Below are 23013 nucleotides of genomic sequence, written 5' to 3'. Positions count from 1 at the left end.
TAAAGGTATGAATAGGCAAGATTAAGCCGTGGTGATGCCCACCTGCGACCCAGCACTTTGAAGGCAATGGTTGCAGGATCACCTCGAGGTTGGTAAAGCTCAAAAACCCATTGAGTTGCACGGTGGCAAAGGGATAGTACAGAAAATGTTTCATGAACCCCACCTGTGTGGACCTTTGACAATTATTTATGGGTTATCTCCAGTTACTGCCGTTCTCTACCCAATGCAATATGCAAGTTTGGGAACTTGGAAGCCATTCCAATACAGGACACTCCTGAGAATGAGTCTCAATGCTTATTGAGGCTTTCCTGGATAAATATATTTTCTTATAGATATATTTAAGCCTCTTGCACAATCCTTTAGTCATTATTATTATGATATGTTCACGGTGGCTGGATGGCTCAAATGTCAGGGTACAGAGCTGGCACCACTGTATTCCTGGGTTTGATTCCTAGCAGCCATTTTCGATTGAATCGGCATCACACATATAGCAAATTGATGGTCTCAACCTGGTCCGCAATGACAGTACAAAAAATAACTAGTTACATTTCGTTTTACACCAACTTTGACATGAATTCCAGCTCTGAGAGTTACAAATATCATGTGTGCTGAAAAGTACTGCCGCCTAGAAGTAGTTCTGTGATCTCCGTGATCTCCGCGTCTGTGGGCCTTTCTCGAAAAATAAAGGGTTGCACTTCTCTGCGAGAGATTATTTATCTTTTGAAATGATGCCGAGAGCACGTTTGGGATAAAATCGGGGAGGCAAGACAAACAAATACGAAGAAAAAAGGATTGGTGGTGTATTTATTTATTTTAAGTGTTCGTACAAAGTGTGCAAATAGCATTGTAAACTACTTTCACTCGAGTTTCTTGTTTCCTGTGTGCTCTCAGATGGCCATTATGATTTTCAAGCACACAGTCTTTGAATCCAGAAAGAAGCCGAAAGGGTTTTTGAGGACGAGAATGAAGACGAACTTACGCGACCCCAAAATTGTAAGTTATGCGTCCATAATTGCGAATACAATTTTTATAATTCTAACGTTGCTAGACACAGTGGCTGTGTAATCCAGAAAATCCAGAAACTTCCAGACGTTTGGTGGATCACATATGTGCAAGACGCCTATCTGCAAGGTAATTGGGTGGTACCTGTCATTGGCAGTATGTAAAGTAGGTGTCTGGCCACTCTGTGGATGTTGAATGTTCTCATTATTTTTCTCTGGGCATTTCGGCTTCTGTCCACTGACAATAAGGAGCTATTTAAACATACCTTGTACTGCTGTCCTGATTTTATTTTTAACATGCAGTAAGGCTTTCACCACGAGCATGCTAAATAACCACTCTTGTTATATGTCTTTGTAAATTATATTGATCATATGATAGGTAACCCTGTATGTCCAAGACATTGAAAAGTTGCACTGGGGAGGTAGTTATGTGGCTCAGAGGTCAGAGTGCTGAACTAGAAATGACGAGCTCCTGGGTTGAAATGTAGGGAACCAACCACCATGATAACTCGGGTTCCCCAGTGTAGTGAGTTGATGGCATCAGCCCAGTCAAAAATGACTACAAATAAAAACATTGTTAAAAACACAAAATACTTTGCACTTAATTTGCCTGAGAATGATGTAATAAATGCATGACCTGCACCGCTGTCTTATATAACCTATATTTAAAAGAGATGTACGCATATAGAAATGAGCTCTGTTATAAAAACATCACATACCATGACATGTATTACACTGACATGCGTATAGCACATACCCCAACATATATAGCATTGCCACACTCTACTGCGGTGGAGATGTAGTGAGTGATAGACACGACTGACAAGAGATAAAGGTATAGTGACATGAGATAAAAAACAGAGAAATTGTAAATATGAGATCTAAATGAGATAGAGATGTGAGATGAGAGATATGCAATGTAGAGACACCGTGACAGAAAAAGTGTGATTATGTGCATTTGTGTATCTTCATTATTGGAAATGTAGTTAATAGCAGAGATATGCATTCAGTAGAAATGAGAAGATAGGTAGGAGGTGCATCATAGCAAAATGTAAAATATTCAGAGATATAAAGAGAGTGATAGGAGATGTATTTAGAAGAGAGAAGATTTGAGAGAGATGTTACCACCCACTCACATGGCTTAACCTCCCGGACATTCATTACCAACCCGATTGGTGCAACCGGTGCAGGCGCAGGCGGCATGGCCCCGCACAGGCACCGAGCGGTTGCTGTCGGAGCTTCTCGAGGGGGGGGCGGCACAAATGGTGGCCGTCTTGGATGCCCTTTCGCACCGGGCCGCCGAGGAGTGCGCACCCCACGCGTTGGCAGGGTCCCCAGCCGCCGCCTTCGACCACGACTCTGCGGAAGTCTTTGCAGAGCTCTTCTTTGCCGGAGCAGAGATCATTGCAGGTGCATGGTGGGGTGAGGCATGTGGGGAAGGGTCTATGGCTTCGTTATTTTTTGCAATTGTTTTGCACCAGTATATATAGCATGGGGGGGGGTGTAAGTTACTCGCCCTGCATGGCTCCGGTGATTTATGATGGGGCAAGTAATTTGTAACGTAATGAGATGACATTGTGAAATGATGAGATGTCCCACCGTTAGCCGGAATGCACCTGATCTTATCTCTTTTCTGGAAGCTAAGCAGAGTTATTCCTGGATAGTGTTTGGATGAGCAGCCACCGTGCATGACAGCTGTTATAGGCTGCGGGGCTACATAGTGGGCAGTGCCTTAAAACGAATAATTGTACTGCACTTCTATTCACCCACATCTATTCCCTCTGCCTTTATCAACCTGTTCTCGCCAGCGTGGTGATGTATGGTCAAGTAAACCCATGAACCCACATGGTGAGGGGAGACTTTCTTCTGGCAGTCAATTGAAAACGACTGTAGACCTTTGTATTTATTTCAACACTTAACCTGGGGAATTTTCTGAGACGGGATATCTCATTTGCAAGGGTGTCCATATATGCATTTTCATAGCTAATTCCAGTACAATCCAGGCTGAAGCCTACTTGGCTTCCTATATCTGATGAGATTGGGTGCATTGCTTGTGACTTGGTCATAGACTAAGAATATTGAATAATACATCTTGCTCATTTGCACCGACAATATTGATACATTTAAGTCGCGTCTAAAAACACATTTTCTGAATTAAATTTATTCTATGTTGCTCTCCTTCTCTCTTGGCCTTTCCTTAACTTTAATCTTACAAGACGCCTTGAGACATTAGTGGAGGGCGCCTTACAAATAAATGTTAATTATTACTATTCAACAATAAATGTTCAATACAAAGTAAATATATCTTTGTGGGATCACACTTAAAAATAAATGGGTTTGAAACATGCCATGACCACTTCTTGCATGCAAACAGATTTCCATGATTTAAGAGGAATAAAACTACTATAGTTTAGCATTAGCATCCCATCACTTACCAACAAACAAAATAACACTTTTCAAAAACACTCTTTTTTGTCACGTGTGTTTTCTGTGTTAACACGTGTCAGTTTAACACATAGGATTTCGCGACCAATATTATCCATAATAGAGGTTTTTTGGGTTAGACGCGTAAATATAAAATGTGTCGTTAAATCCGCTACTACCCGACCTGTCATGTAAACAAATTCCAATTTGTTACTAGTTTAGCACATCGGTGTGTTGGAGGGTGACCCCACAACATTTACAATTCGAGTACTGTGACGTTTCGCCGGTAACGTGAGCGTTCCTTGCCTTATAACAGGAGGTGGAGGAAATTCTGAACGCAGAGGGGCCATCCTGAGCTCCAACGTCCTTGCTGGCATCAGAGATGGACAAAGTCTCATGGCATTGGCAGTGGCCGGTGAGCTGCTCAGCAAGAGCAAATGGACTTTGTACACCGTTCAGCTAAGGTCGTTTTAAGGCACATAAAAGCCTCATCGACGACCCCACCATTGCTCCCCACGGCTTTGATCTGCCAAGAAAACTACGGTGCTCCATCAACCGCTTCAGAATGGCAACTGGTTACTGTGCCACACCTCCACCACACAAGTGGAAAATTAAAGACAACCCACAGTGCAACTGCGGCCACCCGAACCAGACAATGCAACTCACATCGTGAACAACCGCATCCTACGCCCGCTCTCCGGCGGACTGAGCAGCATTAGTCGCGCTACTCCCAAAGCTATCACATAACTCACAGACTTAAACGTGGATGTGTGAATTGCACATACTTGCCATACGCTAGAGAGAGAGAGCTAAGGTTGAAAGCGTTACTGCATGCGCTCTGTCTCTTTGTGTGTTGGTCTGTCCGTCTCTGTGTCTGTCCACAACGAAAGGGTAGGAAGCATGATAAATCTCCTTGAAGATACATTGGTTCGTAGATTCAAATACACTCTAATGCTCACCATATACGCATCATATTATGCGTATAAGAAGTCATTATTTTCTATTCGTGTATCTTGTCTGCGATTGGTTCACTGCCCCTGCAACCATGAGAGACTCCATATGCTTCGCAATGGCAAAAATAATTGATTATTCAATAAAATCACGACCCCAATCTCCAATCTGGGATAATTAATTGACTCACTGTTGGGGGTGGGGGGAGTGGTTAATCATTATCACAATGCACCTATGGTGTCAAATAAACGCGATCTCTTTCTATCACGCAGAATGTACCTCACCATTATCCATGGTAAATGATCTCACTCATAAACAATAAAAACAGGCAATGCATTCTGCGTCTTCACCTACGTTTTTTTCCCCGCACGTCAACGACAAATACTTTGCGATTGGCGTAATCTACGCGTGTGTGGGCACGGCAGGCGAGGACGGTGTGACTGAGGAGGCAACGGTCCGTTTCCTCAAGCTGGCCTTCATGTGCGAATGGTGGGACATATTTGAGGGCCTCATCTCCCCCACACTCGGCTACTTACAGGTGAGGCTGCCACCCCCACGATTGCTTCTAATCTCATCAGAGATCTCAGAAGCCAAGCGGGTGTTGGGCCTGGTTAGGGCTCAGTGACCACAATGCACGGCAAGTTGTCACAGGCAGCTGCACGAGGGTTTGCTCCGTGGTGGTTAGAAGAGGCCAGTGCAGAATTATCCATTGCACTTTGAGACTGCTCACACGTCTATAACTGCCACGCAGCAGTGGATTTATAAATGGGTTGTAAATGTAATACTTTCTTATTGTTAAGGTTGATAACCTTGTCTCCTCCTGGTTGGCTGTGGTTGGAGTGGTGGCACACCTGTTAGTGCAAAAGCACTATGAACCTATCAGTCTGAGTCCATTCCCGGCTGCAGCGAACATCAGTGGTTAGCGATATTTGAACTCATTCTAGGCCTCTCCCTTTACCAACCTCTACTGACAAATGTGGTGAAGTATGGTCAAATAACACCCATGACACACATGGTGTGGGGAGGCCTTCATCCAGCAGCGAATGAAAAAATCGGCTGTAAAATTAATATTGGCGCACAGCGGTGGCGAGATGTTATATAATAGGAGGTCGTGGGTTCGATCCCAACCCTGACGCACATTTTGCTGTGGTCGCATGGATTTTTCTCCGGGACCTCCGATTTTTTCCTCGACATTTAGAATCAAAGTGCATTTAGAGTATTTGGCTGCTATACATTGCCACATGATAAGCCACTTCATTTGGCTATCATCTATTGCTAGGTCACTTCTGCGAAAGAGCTATATAGGTCAGTGAGCCTTACCAGGTAAAATAAAAAAAAGTTTAACTTCGTTTGAGATTGTGTTACTGACAATATTGGATAACTTTATATCCCTCCTAAAACAATGTACATTGATTTGACGATGATGATGATGACTGTGTGATGAGGATGATGATAATGTTATTGATGACAACCAATGAGGATTAACATGTTTGTTGACCCTGGCACGTGTGAGGCAGACCAAGAGCACTACAGGACGAGGAGAGCTCCACCAGACCCTGGAGCTCCTGCGAACCTTGGAGCCACTCTTGTCTGGACGGAGAACAAAGCACGCGGGGCTCACGTCTGCCATGGACTCCTCCATGGACGAACAAACGCTCGCAAATGGTACGATGCAAAACCCGAGACTCACGATGCCACGCACACAAAAGTCACGTGGCATTGATCGGCGTGGTCTGACTTTTCGCTCCGTGTGGCTGGGAGCTTCCTCTGATCCTGAATCGGAAGTTTCCAGCAGGTGAAGCGAAACATTGGGCGTTCAATAAATCCTCATTAAACACTTTTCTGGATCAAGTCAAACACGAATCTGATGCCACTGTGAATATACTAACACCACACAATGTTCTAAGATACACAGTGCTTTGAGTTTGGTATACATTTTGCAGTGACCTAGGCAGACCCTTTTGGAGACCCTTTTGATGATAATTTAACCTTGTGATGAAGACAATAATGGGACATGTTGATTAGGACTTATAAATGATAACCACTGAACCACTGTTAACTCTGAACATTTTACAGAGGCATTGAAGCAATCCACTGCACATAGATTGAGCCACTTGGTGAGATAACCTGAACATGATTTATACATTGTTATTCATCCAAGTCCATACCTGTCAACCCATACGGTTTACCCGTATTCTTGTACAGGGAAATTGAGTTTTCAGGTCCATACGGCATAGTCGTCTCAATACGGGCAAAAAAATAAAATAAATGTCTTTGTTTGTGTTTCTCCCTTGTGACGGGACTTAGTAAGATGACCATTGAGATTTATAAGCGCATGGGGTGAACATTAAGGTCTGAATTGGTCTGTAATAAGGTAGAGCACTGATAAGGGGTTGACAGGCATGCAAGTTATATGCAAGAAAGAGACTTTGAAGAAAGTTTATTACTGTCAATCCACACTATGTTGGTTATGGGCGGGGTTTGACCATACTTCACCATGCTGGTCAATGTCGTTTGGTGAGGAGGAGGGGGTACTGATGTCAGCTGTAATCCGGAATCAAACTCAGGTGACTGGGTTCGGAGCGCAGCATGCTAAGCTTCGCACTTCAACTCCCCCAAGCAGGGAATCCGTTATCCTACAAATTAGTTATTCATGTAAACCCCACAACCTAAAAACCTTTATTATGAATAGTTATCGTTTGATGGTCAAAGGTGAATGTAGCATATGCTAATGTAATATGATCGGTGTAGGGGCAAGACTGAAGAGCGCTTGGAGTTTGGATGAACTGCTCACAGCAGTGGAGAAACTGAGTGCTGCTACAGAAAGCCTGCATGCCACAGCTGACTTGACATCAAAGGTACGACTCTGCGGGCCTATTGAGATGATCGGTATCTGCTCGTGGATATAAATAACATGTCAGCGACTGCTTTGGCAGTGTGGTGTAAAAACACAGCCTGCAGTGGGAGAAGGAGGTCATGGCAGCACAGAGCGGGAGGACTGAGGGTGGCGGTAAGGGAGAGAGAAGGTGGTACTGTCCGTTGGGATACAGCTCTACCCTGTTTAGCACGGCTGGGGTTCGAACATAGTTCTTTAACGGCCGCGGCCCACTTGTAAGTCATACCAGGTCATTGTGGTGGTGATCTCTGTATTTCTCTTTGTCTCCTTTGATATCTCTCTGTGTTTATCTGTCTCGTTTTCTCTCTGTTTCTCTGTGTCTCTGTCTTCTCTCTCTACAAAACTTTTGGTGTTCCTCATGAGATTTTGACACCACGTTACAGCTTTGCGCCCTAGTGGGCGGTCCCGATTGCCCACCCGTAAGGCCGAGCCTGGCTCTTTGTTTCTGTTTGCTCAGGCAGTGCAGGAGGAGCGTTCTTTGCTGACGGACGCTTCTGCACAGCTTTGGCACGGATGCAAAGCTGCGCTGTCGCGGGTGCAAATGAGAGGAGCGAACGACTCTGCTCGACATCGGGCCAAGACCGACAGCCTCACTAAGGTGCGGCCTACACTGCCTCCTTTTGTTTAAAAAGGAAAGCCTCCTCACTGAGTCTTAAAATATTTTTTCTGTCACGTCCTCCTTGGCATAATTGGCTAGTTTCTTTCTGAGTGTGTTTTCTCATCCGGATGGCACTGGAAAGTCTATATAGTAAGCCTTCAAAATACAAGGGAATACCTGAAGCCACCTAATTTCTGGGAGGCTCAACTGGGACATACGGTGAGCTGGCTGCCCCTCCCTACATTAGCCCCATTCACTTTTACATAGCGACACCCACTCAGTTTCTAGCCCAGCCCAGTGAGTGGCTTCCTCGTATTTTCTCCTGTTTAGAGGCCCCACCTTCTACATATAGGCCCCGCCCTCTCTTCTGTCAGCTCTGCTCACCACTTAGGTAGGCCTATCCATTGCCTGTATCATGAGGCTTGATTAAAGAACCCCCACGACTGACACGCGGTTGAGATGCCTTTACCCAGGGGCGGACTTAAAACGTACAAAAAAAGTAATGTATTATTATCTATAAAACTGCACAGTTTTGCAAAGTATGGAGTTGTGCATTCTTGGAATTACACTGCAGGACAGAAAGAGGTATGCAAAAATAAGAACACCTGAAGGTTGGAGACATCCTATCGATGATTAAGAAAAGTAATTTGGCCAATTAGTAAGGTGGTTGAGCCTCCCAACCGAGTGGCAGCCAAATGAGAAAATACCACCGATAGGACGTTTATGAGATAAAGAAATTAAATTAATTCCTGTGCAGGTGCCAGACGGATTGTTACATTGCGGGACCATGAGATGGCGGTGTCTTGCATAGGCCTTAATCTGGCAGCAGATTGATTATGGCTGTGGATGACGATTGACCGTTTATAAAAGTAAGTGGGCTTGGGCAGGATACATCGATAGTAGGGAAGACGGTCACTGGTCAAGCCACGATGGAGAGGCAGCTAATTGAGGGATTATACTGAAAAGATGGAACAATGTGAACGACGTGATTGATCAATTGATGTGCAGGTGTAGGTGGATTGTTACATCGTAAAACTGTGAGAGATGGCGATGGCTTGGGTAGACTTTAATCTGGCAATGGATTGATCACGGCTAATAATGATGATGGTAAGACTTAACGACAGAGCTTCTCTCTTGTATTTGTTCTGTAGCTGTGCCGAGCACTGTGTTTGCTGCACGGGGCCATGTGTGTGCTGGGCGTGGCACAGAAAGATCTCCTCTCCTTGGTCGAAGCTTCTCTCCGTCTTTCCGCACTCCTACAGAGCAGCGCTGAACAGACTTTGCGACACGGTAGGTCCGAATTGATGTTCGCTTACATCACTGTCCCCGGCAGTATCCCTGTGCTAAAACCTGGTTATTTGTCTTTGATGCTGTGTAGCGTCAGCCCAGGCAAGCAGTGAGGCTGACAGGTCGGCTAGCAGCCAACGCAGCCTTGAAACAGATATGCTCACGGTAAGATCACATGCTCATCTCGGGTGTCTTCATTTCCACCTTGACTTGATAACAGCTGCAATTCAATCCTCAGCACTTGCTCCAGTCGTTCACAAGGCTCCGTTCAAATGTAGTAATGTGTATCATCAAGTCAAGTCAAAAGACCATATTGTTTCTTTTCTGAATAAAAAGCATCTTTGTTTGGACTTCATGCGGAAAGGGTTGTTGTAACCCTTGCAGTGGTCATTGTACCACATTGTCAAAGAATGGTCGCAAAAGGTAATATTGCTTCTTCTTAAGTTACTTATTTCAGAATATGCATCCATCTGCACCTCCGATTACCATGGCTGGCTATGTACGGTGCGAAATAAGTTCAACATACATCCACCGTAGGAGCACACCTTTTATAAGCCCTGCAGGGAGTGTGTTTCACACGTGAAGAGATCTGAATTTTCAGTCATCAGAGGTCCATTAAGATAAATACAGGAGAAAGTTATTTGACGGTCTCACCAATAAATGTGCTAAGGCCATCAACTCCAGACAGGCTTCAATGTGGAATCATATTGTTGCACCTATAAGCGCGTGGGTGTGATTGTGCTGTGCGTGCGTGTGTATCTGTGCATCTGTTCGTCCACTCAAGAGCTACCGCGAGCAACTGTGGCTGGCATTTGTTGCTCTGAGCCGGGCCCTGGATGAAGTTGGTGTCGCGCGAGGACTCACTCGACCCCGCGGTGGCTCAGCCATCACCTCCTCCATGGACCCGAGCAGGGTTAGGCAGCCCCATTCACTTCTTGAAAGGGAAAACTGTGCAGCACCGCAAGTTCTCACTGACGTCACTGCTTGTGGAAAGAAGTGCCTGGAGAAAACCTGCCCTTCTTAAGGGATAGCAGAACCATTCTGCGCCGATAGCCTGTCATAGACATACTTTCTGCACTGCCTCTTACAGGCATCACCGCATTATCCTGCACGTGGGTATTCTACACATATGATGGCATGATCTACATTTGTACTGCACACGGGAAAAAATATCTCTCATGGGCAAGCGGTGATGCGTTCGCCGCTTGTTGCAGAGGTTCGAGCCCAGCGGCTGCCCTGGTTAATACTGCAGGAGTTTTAATTGTAAATTTATTTCACAGTGGACGTTGAAGATCACGTGGCCAATGCCTGTGTCAGAGACACTGAGCCGGCACCAGACGCTGAGTTGCATCTTCCTATAAACCCTCGCCGTGTGTGTTGCCCCATCAGGGTGACGCTGAGGGGAGTGAACCGGGTGTGGAGTCGAACACTCACACAGCACTGGAGGAAGATCTGCACCTGGAGATGCTGTGGGAGAGGCATAGGGTGGCCCTCAAACTGTTGCACCTGCAGCAGCCAACCTCCAGTGAGTGCCCATGAGAATTGTGTTTTCACTCCCTTATCTCTGTGTATGTGTATGTTTGTATCAACGGCAGAGATATTTGGTATGCACAAAGAGTGGCGAAATTCGCCACCCCCTGTAAGTGGATGCACCTTCCGGTATTCCCAATTTGGTAACCCATGAGATTAATTTTGCACTGCTACCACCTGCCAGCAAATCTTTACACATCTCCAAGCCTTAGAAAGCACCTAGCCTGGCACGAGTGCCCTCATGATATCACCACCACTTTGTTATAAATGGAGGCTGTTAGGTGTGTGTTTATGTGTGGAGAGTGATGGTGACCTCAGTACACATTACTACAAGCAAGTCGTGTCTGAAGCTGACCTAAGCCTCCTCTGACCTAGGTTGACTTGGGCTTAAAAGTAGTGAGCATCTGGTATGGCGTTTATCGACAGCAGTACAGGGGAGTGAAAGGTGCTCACCCTCGCTGTTGTTCGATTTGTGCAGAAGCAGATGGCAGTCAACTCAAAAAGCCGGGGAGAAGTTGCAGAGAGTGCATTCCCAAACAGCCTGGCACTGATATCAGCCTCACAGGTACAGAAGCCTACCCTGACATCAAGTACTAAACCATAACGTGACATTACCACAACCGCTGCAGGAAAGAGTAAGTTAACCTAGGAATATGTTAATTCTTCTACAATATTGTGGGATGCAATTCGCATGAATGGCACTGTATAAAATGAAATTACTATTATTACTTTTTTTTAATTCTCTGACTGTGGACGAGAGTCACGTATCATAACCTTATGAATCAGAGACGACTCCCATGACTTTAAACAGCTTAACGGATGCAAATGCATTGTGTATTTAAAGAATGGGGGAGAACCCTCTCTTTGCGATGTGCGTGGTTGCCTCGTTTTTTGCTACAGAGCTATGTTGCTAAACGCTCCGCATATGCCTGTGATGTTAAACCACAGAGGAAGGTGTTCTAGCAACAATCGGACGCAATCCCTTATCCAAGGCAGCGTTCATCATGCAGAAAGTCCTGCTCGAGGCTTCTGCTCCTGCCAAGGCACCCAGTGAAGTCGCTAAGATGTTGGAGGTGAGAATACAAAGGGCATGACTGTCGAGCGTGCAGAAAGTGTGACTGCATTGGGGCCCCGCAGGCTGGAGGGGTCCTCCGAACACGGAATATTGGGTGGGGGGCCCTCTTTTCAATTCCTTGCACCAGGCCCCATAACAGTAACCACGCTGTGCACCACTGCCGAGTTGCCAGTGCGTAATGTGTACCGTCCATTCAAAATCCCGAGTACCCTTTTTTGCGTAAAAATAAATCAGACTATTGCACCGATTGCACGAAACCATTCATTTCGAACAAGTTCGAACTGATTTTATTATTAAAACGTTACAAATTGAACAGTAATATGACTTCGGGTAAGTTTGTGGGGTTTTTTTCATTTTGGTAACAAAAATGTTCCCCTTCAATTGTGTATTTTTTTTCATACTTGACCACACTGATCAGTGTGGGCTATTGAAGTCGGGGGTGCAGGGCTAGTTCAGATATCCCTCCCCACTGATGTTAATCATTGTCAAGAATTGAACCGAGGCCGCAGAGTTTGTAACACAGTGCATTAGCCACTGCACCAATGCTCCACCCCTAAGTAATGGGTGGGGAGTGGTGGCCAAGTGGTTAGTGCCATGAACCCAGAGTCCATGTTCAATTCTCGGCCACTACCCAACATCAGCGGCAAATGATATCTGAACTGACACAGCTTAGTCGAGATACGGTCAAACAACTCCCACGACTGACGCGCCTTGGGAAGGCCTTCATCCAGCAGGGGATTAACAAAGGGCTGAATACAAACGGTACCTGCGTTGGTCTTACGTGCGCTGTAGGGGGCGGCTGGCCTCATCCGCAAGGCAGAGATGGAGAAGAGCGGTTTTCATCTGCTGGGACGTACGCCCAGGGGTGAGGGGGCCGCGCCACCCCCGCCCCTCCTGGTGCGGTGTGGAGAACGCGGCGCGGTGTTCGCCCCTGTGCCCTTCAGCGGCTCACCGCAGGTGCCACTGCTCACGCGATCACCCGGCGCACGAGCTGCGTGTGATCGCACAAGCACGTGAATGCACGAGCACGCACGAGCGCACCTGCACACGTATGTCTGCATGTATGTTGAACTTCTTTCGCGCCGTACGTAGCCAACCGTGCTATTCGGAGGTGCGGGGGAAGGACAACTAACTAAACACAAAAAGCATTTCTAAAGTTCTACATATGCCTGGGTGACAGCTGCATCTGTGAATACGTGACAAATATATATTAATATGCAAATTATTTGACTGCATGAATGCTTAAATTGATTTGTTGTTATCGCAATAGTTATCACCATCACTACCACCACCACGATAATTGTGACTATAATCATATTAAAATATTTTTTTTATCATTCTTGATATTTTGATTATCTGTATTTCTGTACTATACTGCAATATTTTTGTACGTTCTTTATTTGTTTACACCCCAGGTCTCTTTTGAAATAATAGACCATTTGGTTATAACGTGTACATATATGTATTATGTGTTTAAAAAAAAACTCAACTTCATATTGTCATTACTATCATACCTATTAAACCAACAGGAGTCTTCCAGTCTGACTAGGGAATTGAGTACTATAAGTTATCAGAATAATTGCTTGTGCAGGTCCAAATCAGGGCTCTGTTTTGTTGATCGCTCTCTCGGTGACGGCAGCTTTTGTCTCACCTTCCCACAGGTGGTGTGGTACCGACTGTTCGGGCGCACGGCCACGGGTCACAACGTGAAAGTGCGGCTCAGTGACTACCACCTGCAGGGCACTGGAGAGGAGGTACAGAGCACAGTGGAGCACTAACCAGCCACCGCCAGGCCTCTCAGTTCATGCACGGGTGGACATGGGTTGGCCCAGCTACAACTAGACGTGTAAAGTTACGTAGGACAATCTATTTAAATTGATTCTTTCGCTTACGATAAATACATTTAAATTTGCATGTTAGAATCTTTGTTTTATGATTCATGTAAATTAGATACGAATGGTATGGGAATGTTACATTTAGATGAATTGAGTGAACAGAACTATACAAAATAGACAAGGGAAAAATGCTAATTCTGGCGATATTTAATTTTTTTTAATCGAATTATGATACCAAATCATGACAATTTGTCGAGGAATCATTCCATCATTTTTATCATTATGTGTGGCTGCCTGGGATTTTATATTTGATCTCAGCTGTGTGAGCTCAGAATTTGTGACGCGGCCAATAAGAGCCACCTGAGCCGCCTGACCCACCCTCGAAATGTCTCACGGCGAACGCTTACAGGTGCTCGCGGGCGAAGGGTGCCTCCTTCGCGCCGAGGGGCTGCAGCCTAATGAGAAGTACGTGTTCGCGGTGGCGGCATACGCTCGCGACGGCAGCCTGGTGGGTGGCACCATTGGGGAGACCACTCGCCCTATCCTGGCCTCGTGCCCCCTGCCCACACTTCTGGCATGGGCCTATCTGGCGCAGGTTTGTCGCACAGCACCCACCCAGCGATGCACTCGACACACTCACACATCAACTCGCCCACCAACCATACCCATCCATCAACCAGTCTACTAGACCACCAACCACTCCCATCCATCAACCAGTCGACTCGCCCACCAACCATACCCATCCATCAACCAGTCTACTAGACCACTAACCACTCCCATCCATCAACCGGTCTACTCGCCCATCAACCACACCCATCCATCAACCCGTCTACTAGACCGCCAATATACCCACCCATGAGCCAAGTTTACTAGCCCACCAATAAACTATCCACCAGCCTACTAACCCCACTGACACACCTATCCGTCAACAAGTCTGCTCATCCACTGACACTAAACTAACTTTTCCCATCAACTCACATAACTCATTATCCAGCTCACTAACCCTCCAACACACCCACTCAATAAACCCACCAGCAAACAACGAACACACCAACACACCTACCAAGTAAATGCCCAACCCAATCACAAAGCATCCAGCAGACCAACCCTCCTATTTACTAATACCACCCACGCAACTACCTTCCCATAAACACACTTATTCACCTACCAACCAACAAGACCACCAACCAATCCGAATGCACCGATCAATAAACCCGTTAACCCACATAACCACTTCCCTTGGCTAATCCACTATGGCGTAGCAGTCAAGTCTGTAAGGTATACGTGTAAAGCAGAGAAACATAGTGACGTTCAAAAATGTTGCCCAACTTTTTTAAGGCCTTCAAGAGTGCTATTGTGGCCGGGGTGGTGTTCTGTTGTTGCAGGTGGCTTTCCAAACGCGATGTTTCGCCATCGCGAGGTCAGCATGCACACTGCTCTGGGATCATTTTGTGTCCTCGCCAGAGTCTGAATCTGACTCTGAAGACTCTGTGAAGCGGTGGAGGTAGGCTAACGCTACCACATTTCTGGGAAGCTCAACCAGGACATTTGGTGAACTGGCAGCCCCACCAACTTTTATATAGCGACGTGCACTCAATCACTATCCTGCCCACACAGTGAGTGTTCTTGCTGTTTTTGACATTGGCCCTGCCTACTGCCCGTAGGCCGCCCCACCCCACTCCGCTGCCAACCCAAACTACGACTCAGGTAGCCCTGCCCTTTGCCAACCTCGTGAATTGAGCATGAGGCCTGAAAATATTAAATGCTGTGGAACACAGGAACAGCCTTTTTGAACCCAGGACGTTTGGTAGCTTTAAGGTAATCAGAATAATACTTCAATGCCATGTATTAGCCCAGGTAAGTATTAACGAGTCGTAACGCTCATTTTCAGGAGGGTGGTCATGCACTGAAATGTTTGTCCAGTTACATTAATGAGTGTTTGGCCTTGGTTTTGGACAGAAGCCCCTACGAGAATGCTCAAAGGTTAAATCATTCTGTTTGTATCTACCCTCAGTAACTAGGAATATTGCAATACATTGATGCCTCATTTGCAATCAATTGTTACGTTAACAATGTACAAGTTATGCGTGTATCAATACATTCTTTATTAAACAGAATAGATAAGCAGACAATGTGTCTCCTTCATATATCTGGCACTTTGGGTGGCAGATTTCTGCCAGAAAGGCACCATGTGTTAACCAAAAATAAATGTACTTGACTTCACTCATTAATTAGTAATTTCTTACCAGAGGAAAGTCCATCCTGTGGACACAGTACATCTTCCCCATGAGTCCATCCCTCTCTCCCATTCACACTTAACGCACGCACGCACGCACGCACGCCCACTAACAAAACCATACATTCGTGTGGTGTTTGCACTTTTGTCTCCATAGGCTGCGGGAGGAGGCAGTGAGTGGGGCGTCGCCCATTCTTCTCAGGCTGTTCGTGTCCAGCGTCTTCATCTCGTGTGACATGACCATGGGGGGTGCATCTGTCTCCCCGGAGAAGCGCGTTCCCCTGCAATGGCAGGTATGGGAAGAGAGTGGTGGTGGTCGTGGTGTTGTTGGGTGGCTGTAGAGCAAGTGTGGCATCCCCGCTCTAGCTCTTTGGGTTTAAGGCCACGTTACGCGAGGACATAATTCTTCAACTGGCAGACTGCAGTCAGGATGTGGCCCACGATGGCTGTAGGGGCGTTTCACTGCGAGATATGTGGCTCACTGGGACATTATGAGACAAATGAGTAAGATGTAAGATATATAAACGAGAGATATAGATTATCTCTCTCTTGTTCGTCCATCAAGTTGATGATGACCATGGCACGTTTGTCATTTAGTTGGGTTTTGATGAGTGCGCAGATGGCTGAACAGGCCAATCCGAGCCCGGAACTCTCTGTGGCACACTGGACAGGTCAGGGAGGATGTCGAACTCTGAGGTGCAGTCACACATCCTTCCTTGGTAGATTTGTGCTGCTGCCTCTTCAAGATAGCACAGAAGCTTCTACTCTCACAGAGGACTGCACCATCCTGTACTTTTCTTCCCCAGGCAGGTCGGTTATAGAGCTGTAGACAACGTGTATGCTATTGAGATAGATTATTGGGTATATTGACTTATTTTCCAAGCTGTACGGACATCTTAGAAGAGGTGGGAGGACTCACACTTTATCACACCACACACGGCCTATAAATCGAGCAATTGTGGTACACGCATTTATACTGCTTCGTGAACAAAGGCGGGTGAATGGAAGCAAGTTGAACCATTGTTTCAACTGCCGTACCAGGGAATTTACACCATGGCAGCATAGCGCCATCATTGATGGGCCCTGCTCACTGCCACTTACCTTTGGGCGAGTCCGCCCCTGTGTGGTGCCCTCAGATCACCCGTCTGGAGGAGTGCGCACGTGTGCTGGTGGCGCTGGAGCTGTGCCATCATCATCTGGACGAGCCGACGCTGACCTTGCAGGCCGGGGCCACGTGTCACGAGCTTCTGGCGCCTTTCATGTACCACGGCGTGACCTCAAGAGCCGCGGCAAAGGCATGCGTGCAAGCACACACACATGCACAAATATACACAAAAACAAAGATCCTCCATATAGCCTTGACAGACTGTTGGGGCAAATGTTGATAGCCAGCACCTGTTGAAGACCAGCATGGTACACAAGGGGGTGGGTGGCCAGCACCACGCCCGACCACCTTTGTTTCCCCAGTGCGATGTTGGCCGTGAGTGGTTATCGAACTTGGGTCACTGGGTTCGTAGCGCAATGCGTTAACCACTACACTACTGCTTCCCTAAATACACATAAACACAGTTGCACACAATCCACATACATTGGCATAGAGACCAATCTACATGCCTTCCTACTCATTTACCCATGCACTTATCAACGAAACAAAGTTGAATCTTGGTTCGGTGTGTCTACTGTGATGTTTCTTCAGGTCCTCTGGTTATGCCTGGATATGATAAAGGCAGTCCCGGCATCTGTCCGTGTACGCAAGCAAGCGGGCTTCAGTGAGAGTCTCCAGCACATGGTGGCGAAAATGTCAAACTACCTGGCCAAGGTGATTGCCACCACCCTTTTGTGGTTATAGGAAAATGATTCCCGCAAGGCATGAGGTTGCCACACGTTCTGATTTTCCCAGGACGTCCTCTTTATGAGGTCGCCACCTTGGGGAAATTTGGAAAGCTTTCTGGGTCAAAGGAGGTATCCTGATGCAATTATCTGACTCGGCCACTTCATTGTAAAATTATAGTTGTTGCTGTACATCAAGATCAGCGTACAAGGAAGAATTAAAAGTTGCGGTGTTTGTCAGTTGAATAATAATAATGCACCATCCAAGACACTGCATTTACACATCTTTTTCTCTTCCTATGGTATTGTGAGATATTAATCTCATATTATGACATGGGTTTCTGTAACTCAGAGAATGCAATTATGACATTGCAGAAAGTTTATGTATCAATCTGTCTGGTTGTTTATCCATATGTCTGTCTTTCCATCCATCTTTACGTCCATGCATCCATATCTCCATCTATCTACCTACATATTTATTTGTATAAAAATATGTCTTTGTCTGTCCGTCTATCTTTCAGTCACAGGATTAACTCGGGTACATTTCAGTGTCTGGAGTTCAGTGAGTGATCATAATGATGATGATCACCCAGGGACACATGCCAACCACGCTACGCCACTTGTGGGATCCATGTCGACAATTAAAATTTCATCGAGGTCAATGATTGCTTCCTGCGTGAGGGCGACCCCTCCTAGGTTGGAGTGAGGTGGTCGATTGCTGATGTTTGACCGCACTTTGCACAGGCGCACTGTGAATGGGATGAGCCGGACGTTGCTGGTGATGCCCTGGAATTGGGAAAGCGTCTCCTTCGAGAAGACCTTGATGGCTTGGCCCTGCCCTCGTCTCTCGAGATGCCCAGGGCGACCGACAGGCAGGATGTTGGCAGTAGCACACTGCTGGAGGTCAGGAAAACACTGCAGTCGTGTCTTTATTCATCGACTGTCATAGAAAGATGCGTATCAATTAATCGATTGCTCTTGTCTTGCAGACACACACCTACATAGCATGTCGTGGGCTGTCCAATATACGTTTAAAGCTTTTATAATGAGGAAACAACATTAAAACCATAGCCAGTCATATATAACCCCTGAGGCCACTGTACTAGAGGCAAGAAGATAAATTAATCTCGAGTTGAATCACCCCTGCTAATCATGAAAAATAATCGAATCGCGAGTCAGTGGATTGTTACACGTCTCGTTTGATAGCTAGTGAATGAAGGCTTCCCCCAGCCGTGTCAGTGATGAGGGTCCTTTTTACTGCCGCTGGCTAGAGTGGATCAGTTACGGGAGGGCCCAATATCACTTGAAATGTCACTTGCCACTGATGTTAGCTGTAGCGTAAAATTGAACTCAGGTTATCGAGTTCAGAACGCAGTGTACCAACCATTCCACCGTGGCTCCCCCTGGTTAGTATGTGTAGTATTATTTATACAAGTACATACTTTAAAGTGTGATTGGTGTTCTTACAGTCAAGTATCGGAAAAAGACTCACGATTAAAAAGCAGCAGGCACCCAAAGAGGAACGCAACTTTACTGCTGAATTAAACGCATTGGAGGCGTATGCGCTAAAGATCTCTAAACAAGGTAAGTTGGACTTTAATATTGTGTTAAAAATGTCTCACTCACTGGGTGGTGATGTTGTTGTTGTTGCTGCGTGTGACTTACAAGCGGAAAAGTTTGCATATCCTGGTCAGGGCATGAGTCGGTGCTTAAATTCTCTGGGATCGTTAAGGAATGCAATGAGTTATCTTGAGTTGTTGTCCTATGGAATGGCATAAGTGCGCCCTGCCATAGGAATATGGAATTTACGCAAGTAGCTCCATGCTCATTCGAGCAACGGCACACTTTGATTTACTTTTAATCCTCTCCTACAATGAGATCCGTCATCTTTTTTTATACATACGAACACCCCTTGGTCATACTCTTTGGTTCTTTCGGTAAAGTCACGTAGGTATAAAATAAACAAATCACGACGTTTCGGGCGCAACACAAGCGTTCATCATCAGGTGGGAAAGCATGGTCTGCTGCTGAGGCAGACTGTCTTAAAAGATTTGAAAGGGGTGTAGCTCAAGGGTCATAAAGAAGTGGCCGGGGCAAGTGATGTTAATGTGAGAAATTAGCATGTAACTGTAAGCTAGGAGAGCGGCCCCTTGGTCATTCAACTAGTGGATGAAGGCCTCCCCTGCCATGTCGTCTGTGGAGATTGTTTAACCATAGCTCACCACGTCTGCTCAATGTGTGTTGGGGAAGTGATGAGGAGGAGGCCCAGGGCCGGTTCAGATACCACTCACCACTGAATGTTGCCTCCCCTAATCTCCCATGCCATAACCAGATGTCAAAGCAGATCTCACGGGACTTGAAGATCCAATGGTGCTGCACTCATGTATTGCAAAACTACCGCTTAAGATGGCGCACAAGGAAGGTATTTTCCAACAGGGTTATTCACTCATTAAAATTCCACGTCCGATATGGATAATCGAGGGAACAAAATACCCAATCAAATGTATACAATTGGTGGTTACCTTTGCACTCTGAGATAGAGTCCTGTGCGGGTCTAACTTTTTCACCCACGACCCGACACCTGACCTGTGACTACCCAACTCGACCCAAACCTACAAGCCAATTCCACACTGCTATCTTTCCCGCAACCATACTGGACCCGACCACTCAAAAATAATGCAATAATGTTATTCCTGCAGTGTTAAAGCACTTACTGCCATTCAATATAAAACGCCTCTGCTCCTAAATACAAATTCTAGGAAATATTGAACCACATGTGGGACACAGTACTTACTCTGCTAATAGTGCACACTAGTTGTTATGTGTATCTATGTATCTCTATGTGTGTGTATCAAGTCGACTCAGCCGGGGATGGCGCTGATCATTGCACCCCCTTGTTTACCGTGCCAGCCTTCACAAGTGCTGCTCGCTCATAGCACTTGCTCAAATATCCTGAAAAGGCAACACGGGTGTTCTTTGTCTTCGTATATGCGATAGGGAGATGGTTCCGTGCCATGGAAATTGTGATGTTGATGTTTGTCGGGTGAGTCTTTACGTTTTTGTTGGGCACAGTGATGAAGTTCCACCGACACCCTCGTTTCCTGGAATTCTTCGTGCATTTGCTCAACCGAGCTCTTTCTGAGGACGCGGTGGAGCTGGCAGTGGAGTGGGGTGAAGACATTCAACTTTGGCTCATCAGGTCCTGACATCATCATCAGCAGCAGCAACCTCATCACCTATATTATACAGTAGTCAGGAGCAGCAGCTGTAGTAGCAGCAAGAGGAACATCATTGTCAGGAGCAACATCAGTAGCAGCAACCTCATCACCTATATTATACAGTAGTCAGGAGCAAACAGCAGCTGTAGTAGCAGCAAGAGAAACATCATTGTCAGGAGCAGCATCAGTAGCAGCAACCTCATCACCTATATTATACAGTAGTCAGGAGCAGCAGCTGTAGTACCAGCAAGAGAAACATCATTGTCAGGAGCAGCATCAGCAGCAGCAACCTCATCACCTATATTATACAGTAGTCAGGAGCAGCAGCTGTAGTAGCACCAAGAGAAACATCATTGTCAGGAGCAGCATCAGTAGCAGCAAAGCCATCACTATAAACAGCAGCAGCACAGAACCTCTTTTCCAACAGCACGCTTATTGACATAATCACAAAGCATTTGATAATAATACGAATGTCGGTTGAGATTAGATTTTTAAGTGGCTGTTATTACGCTAACTGCCCAACAGGATGTTGCTGTGATGAGAGCGCTTGGCTCACAACTAGAAGGGCATGAGTTTAATTCCAAGTCAGGGGTTGACTCTGCCCATCATCCCCTCTGTGGGGCTAATTAACTGTGTATGGTACCACATTGAGAGCTACATTGGTTATGTAGTGGGCAGCAGAGGGCAGAGCAGCAAAATCCACTGTTCTGTGCATTTATGCTCCCCGCCTTCACCAACCTGCACTGACCAGCATGGCGAAAGTATGGTCAAATAACTCCCCTCAACCCACATGGCGTGGGGGAGGTGCCTCACCGTGAGAATGTGGACACAGGGGGCATGGTCCCGTTGCTCGTCTGAGCAGCGACACTCCTCGGCGTTGTTGACTTTGCTCCTCTGCTGTGTTTTTTTTAATTGCAGACGGAATGAATTGATTCTCGGCCTCAAACCAGAGCTGGAGAAGATGACAGGGCTTATCAGAGTGGGCACGGATGATCCAAGGAAACAGACCAGTATCATTGCTGACTACCACAAGGTGTCCCCACTCATCGTTTGTTCATTCTTACTGTCATCCCAGGCTAAATTGGCCTTTTGTTGGTGTGGAAATGTATATTTTTGATCACCTGTCAAATTTATGCAAGCCTTTCGAAGTGCAGGCTCAGCGTAGCCTGTTGCTGTACTCTGTAGTGCATTATGTATCAATTAGTCAACCCAAATTCATATTTACACTCATAAAATGTACTGTGTGTATTATACTCTATGCGAAAGGTAAATAGTTTAACCATAATTTAATATAGTTTTAATGATTTTGCTCACATATAATTCTTTAATGGCATTTGGCATTCATGATGTCATGCAGCAGTAGATTGATCATGACTGATGATGATGTAACATTGGAATATATATTAGGTTACAGAGTAGCTACTCTAAAGAAGAGCCATTGTGCGTCACATTCAGTCATTGTATATTTTTTCTATTATAAGACATGGACAATGACATACATGAAAAAAAAGTGTTTTTTCCACTCTTCTTACTAAACATCCCGGCCATCTGAGTCAATTTCCTTTCAGCTTGTCTGAGATGTGTACCACTCACGCCTTCTTCCTCAACCTTCCATGTCTGATCTGATCAAGTCTTGTGATCCCTTAGCTTCATATCACCATCCTCATGTCTGCGGGGCACAACATCTGCTCCTCCCTTATAATTGTCTTATACGATTGCCGGTCTCGCAGAACATGTGATGAACGAAAGAATGCTCAGTGCTGTCTCCTGTCTGCCGGTAGAGCCTGGAGCCTCAGCTCACAAGCAGATCCACCGTCGCCCCAAAGAAATCAGTCCCAGGGAAATTGCAGAGGCAGAGGTGAGGGTCGTGGATCGCGGTTCACGTTCAATATCAGGTGCAACGTAAAGCACCAAATTCGTTGCATCTTGACGAAGCGGCTGAACTCCGTCACCTTGGCGATGTTTCTCTATTCACGTTTCTTGACTCGACCTTTGATTGAGTAAGAGAACTCAGCAGAAACCCTCCAATGTTCCTTATGACTGCCATTAAATAATGATCAACCTCTTCGACGGATAATTATTAAGGTGCGCCAATGAAACCACAGACAATGTAGTGGCCACGCACAAATGCG

General features: G+C 46.0%; 1 protein-coding gene across 2 annotated transcripts in view; it reads left to right on the top strand.

The window, feature by feature from the left end:
- The window catches only part of CFAP54 (cilia and flagella associated protein 54), an 82381-nt gene that overhangs the window by 9439 nt on the left and 49929 nt on the right, over positions 1-23013 (top strand). For both annotated transcript variants that reach the window (XM_076074435.1, XM_032972396.2), the window contains exons 8-33: positions 892-993; positions 2192-2411; positions 3742-3840; positions 4802-4914; positions 5894-6041; positions 7128-7234; positions 7730-7870; positions 9022-9160; positions 9249-9322; positions 9942-10070; positions 10547-10682; positions 11166-11252; positions 11636-11760; positions 12555-12719; positions 13424-13516; positions 14007-14192; positions 14983-15101; positions 15991-16126; positions 16970-17128; positions 17530-17652; positions 18408-18566; positions 19133-19247; positions 19996-20085; positions 20736-20862; positions 21800-21914; positions 22663-22739. In XM_076074435.1, the coding sequence (XP_075930550.1) occupies positions 892-993; positions 2192-2411; positions 3742-3840; positions 4802-4914; positions 5894-6041; positions 7128-7234; positions 7730-7870; positions 9022-9160; positions 9249-9322; positions 9942-10070; positions 10547-10682; positions 11166-11252; positions 11636-11760; positions 12555-12719; positions 13424-13516; positions 14007-14192; positions 14983-15101; positions 15991-16126; positions 16970-17128; positions 17530-17652; positions 18408-18566; positions 19133-19247; positions 19996-20085; positions 20736-20862; positions 21800-21914; positions 22663-22739 (3284 nt within the window). The remainder of the gene's footprint in view (positions 1-891; positions 994-2191; positions 2412-3741; positions 3841-4801; positions 4915-5893; positions 6042-7127; positions 7235-7729; positions 7871-9021; positions 9161-9248; positions 9323-9941; positions 10071-10546; positions 10683-11165; positions 11253-11635; positions 11761-12554; positions 12720-13423; positions 13517-14006; positions 14193-14982; positions 15102-15990; positions 16127-16969; positions 17129-17529; positions 17653-18407; positions 18567-19132; positions 19248-19995; positions 20086-20735; positions 20863-21799; positions 21915-22662; positions 22740-23013) is intronic.

Source organism: Petromyzon marinus, chromosome 48 (assembly GCF_048934315.1).
Source record: "Petromyzon marinus isolate PM22_M1 ecotype Great Lakes invasive population chromosome 48, UKy_Petmar_22M1.pri1.0, whole genome shotgun sequence".
NCBI lineage: Eukaryota > Metazoa > Chordata > Hyperoartia > Petromyzontiformes > Petromyzontidae > Petromyzon > Petromyzon marinus.
The sequence above is the reverse complement of the archived record's forward strand: the minus strand, read 5'-3'. Positions and strand labels throughout refer to the sequence as shown.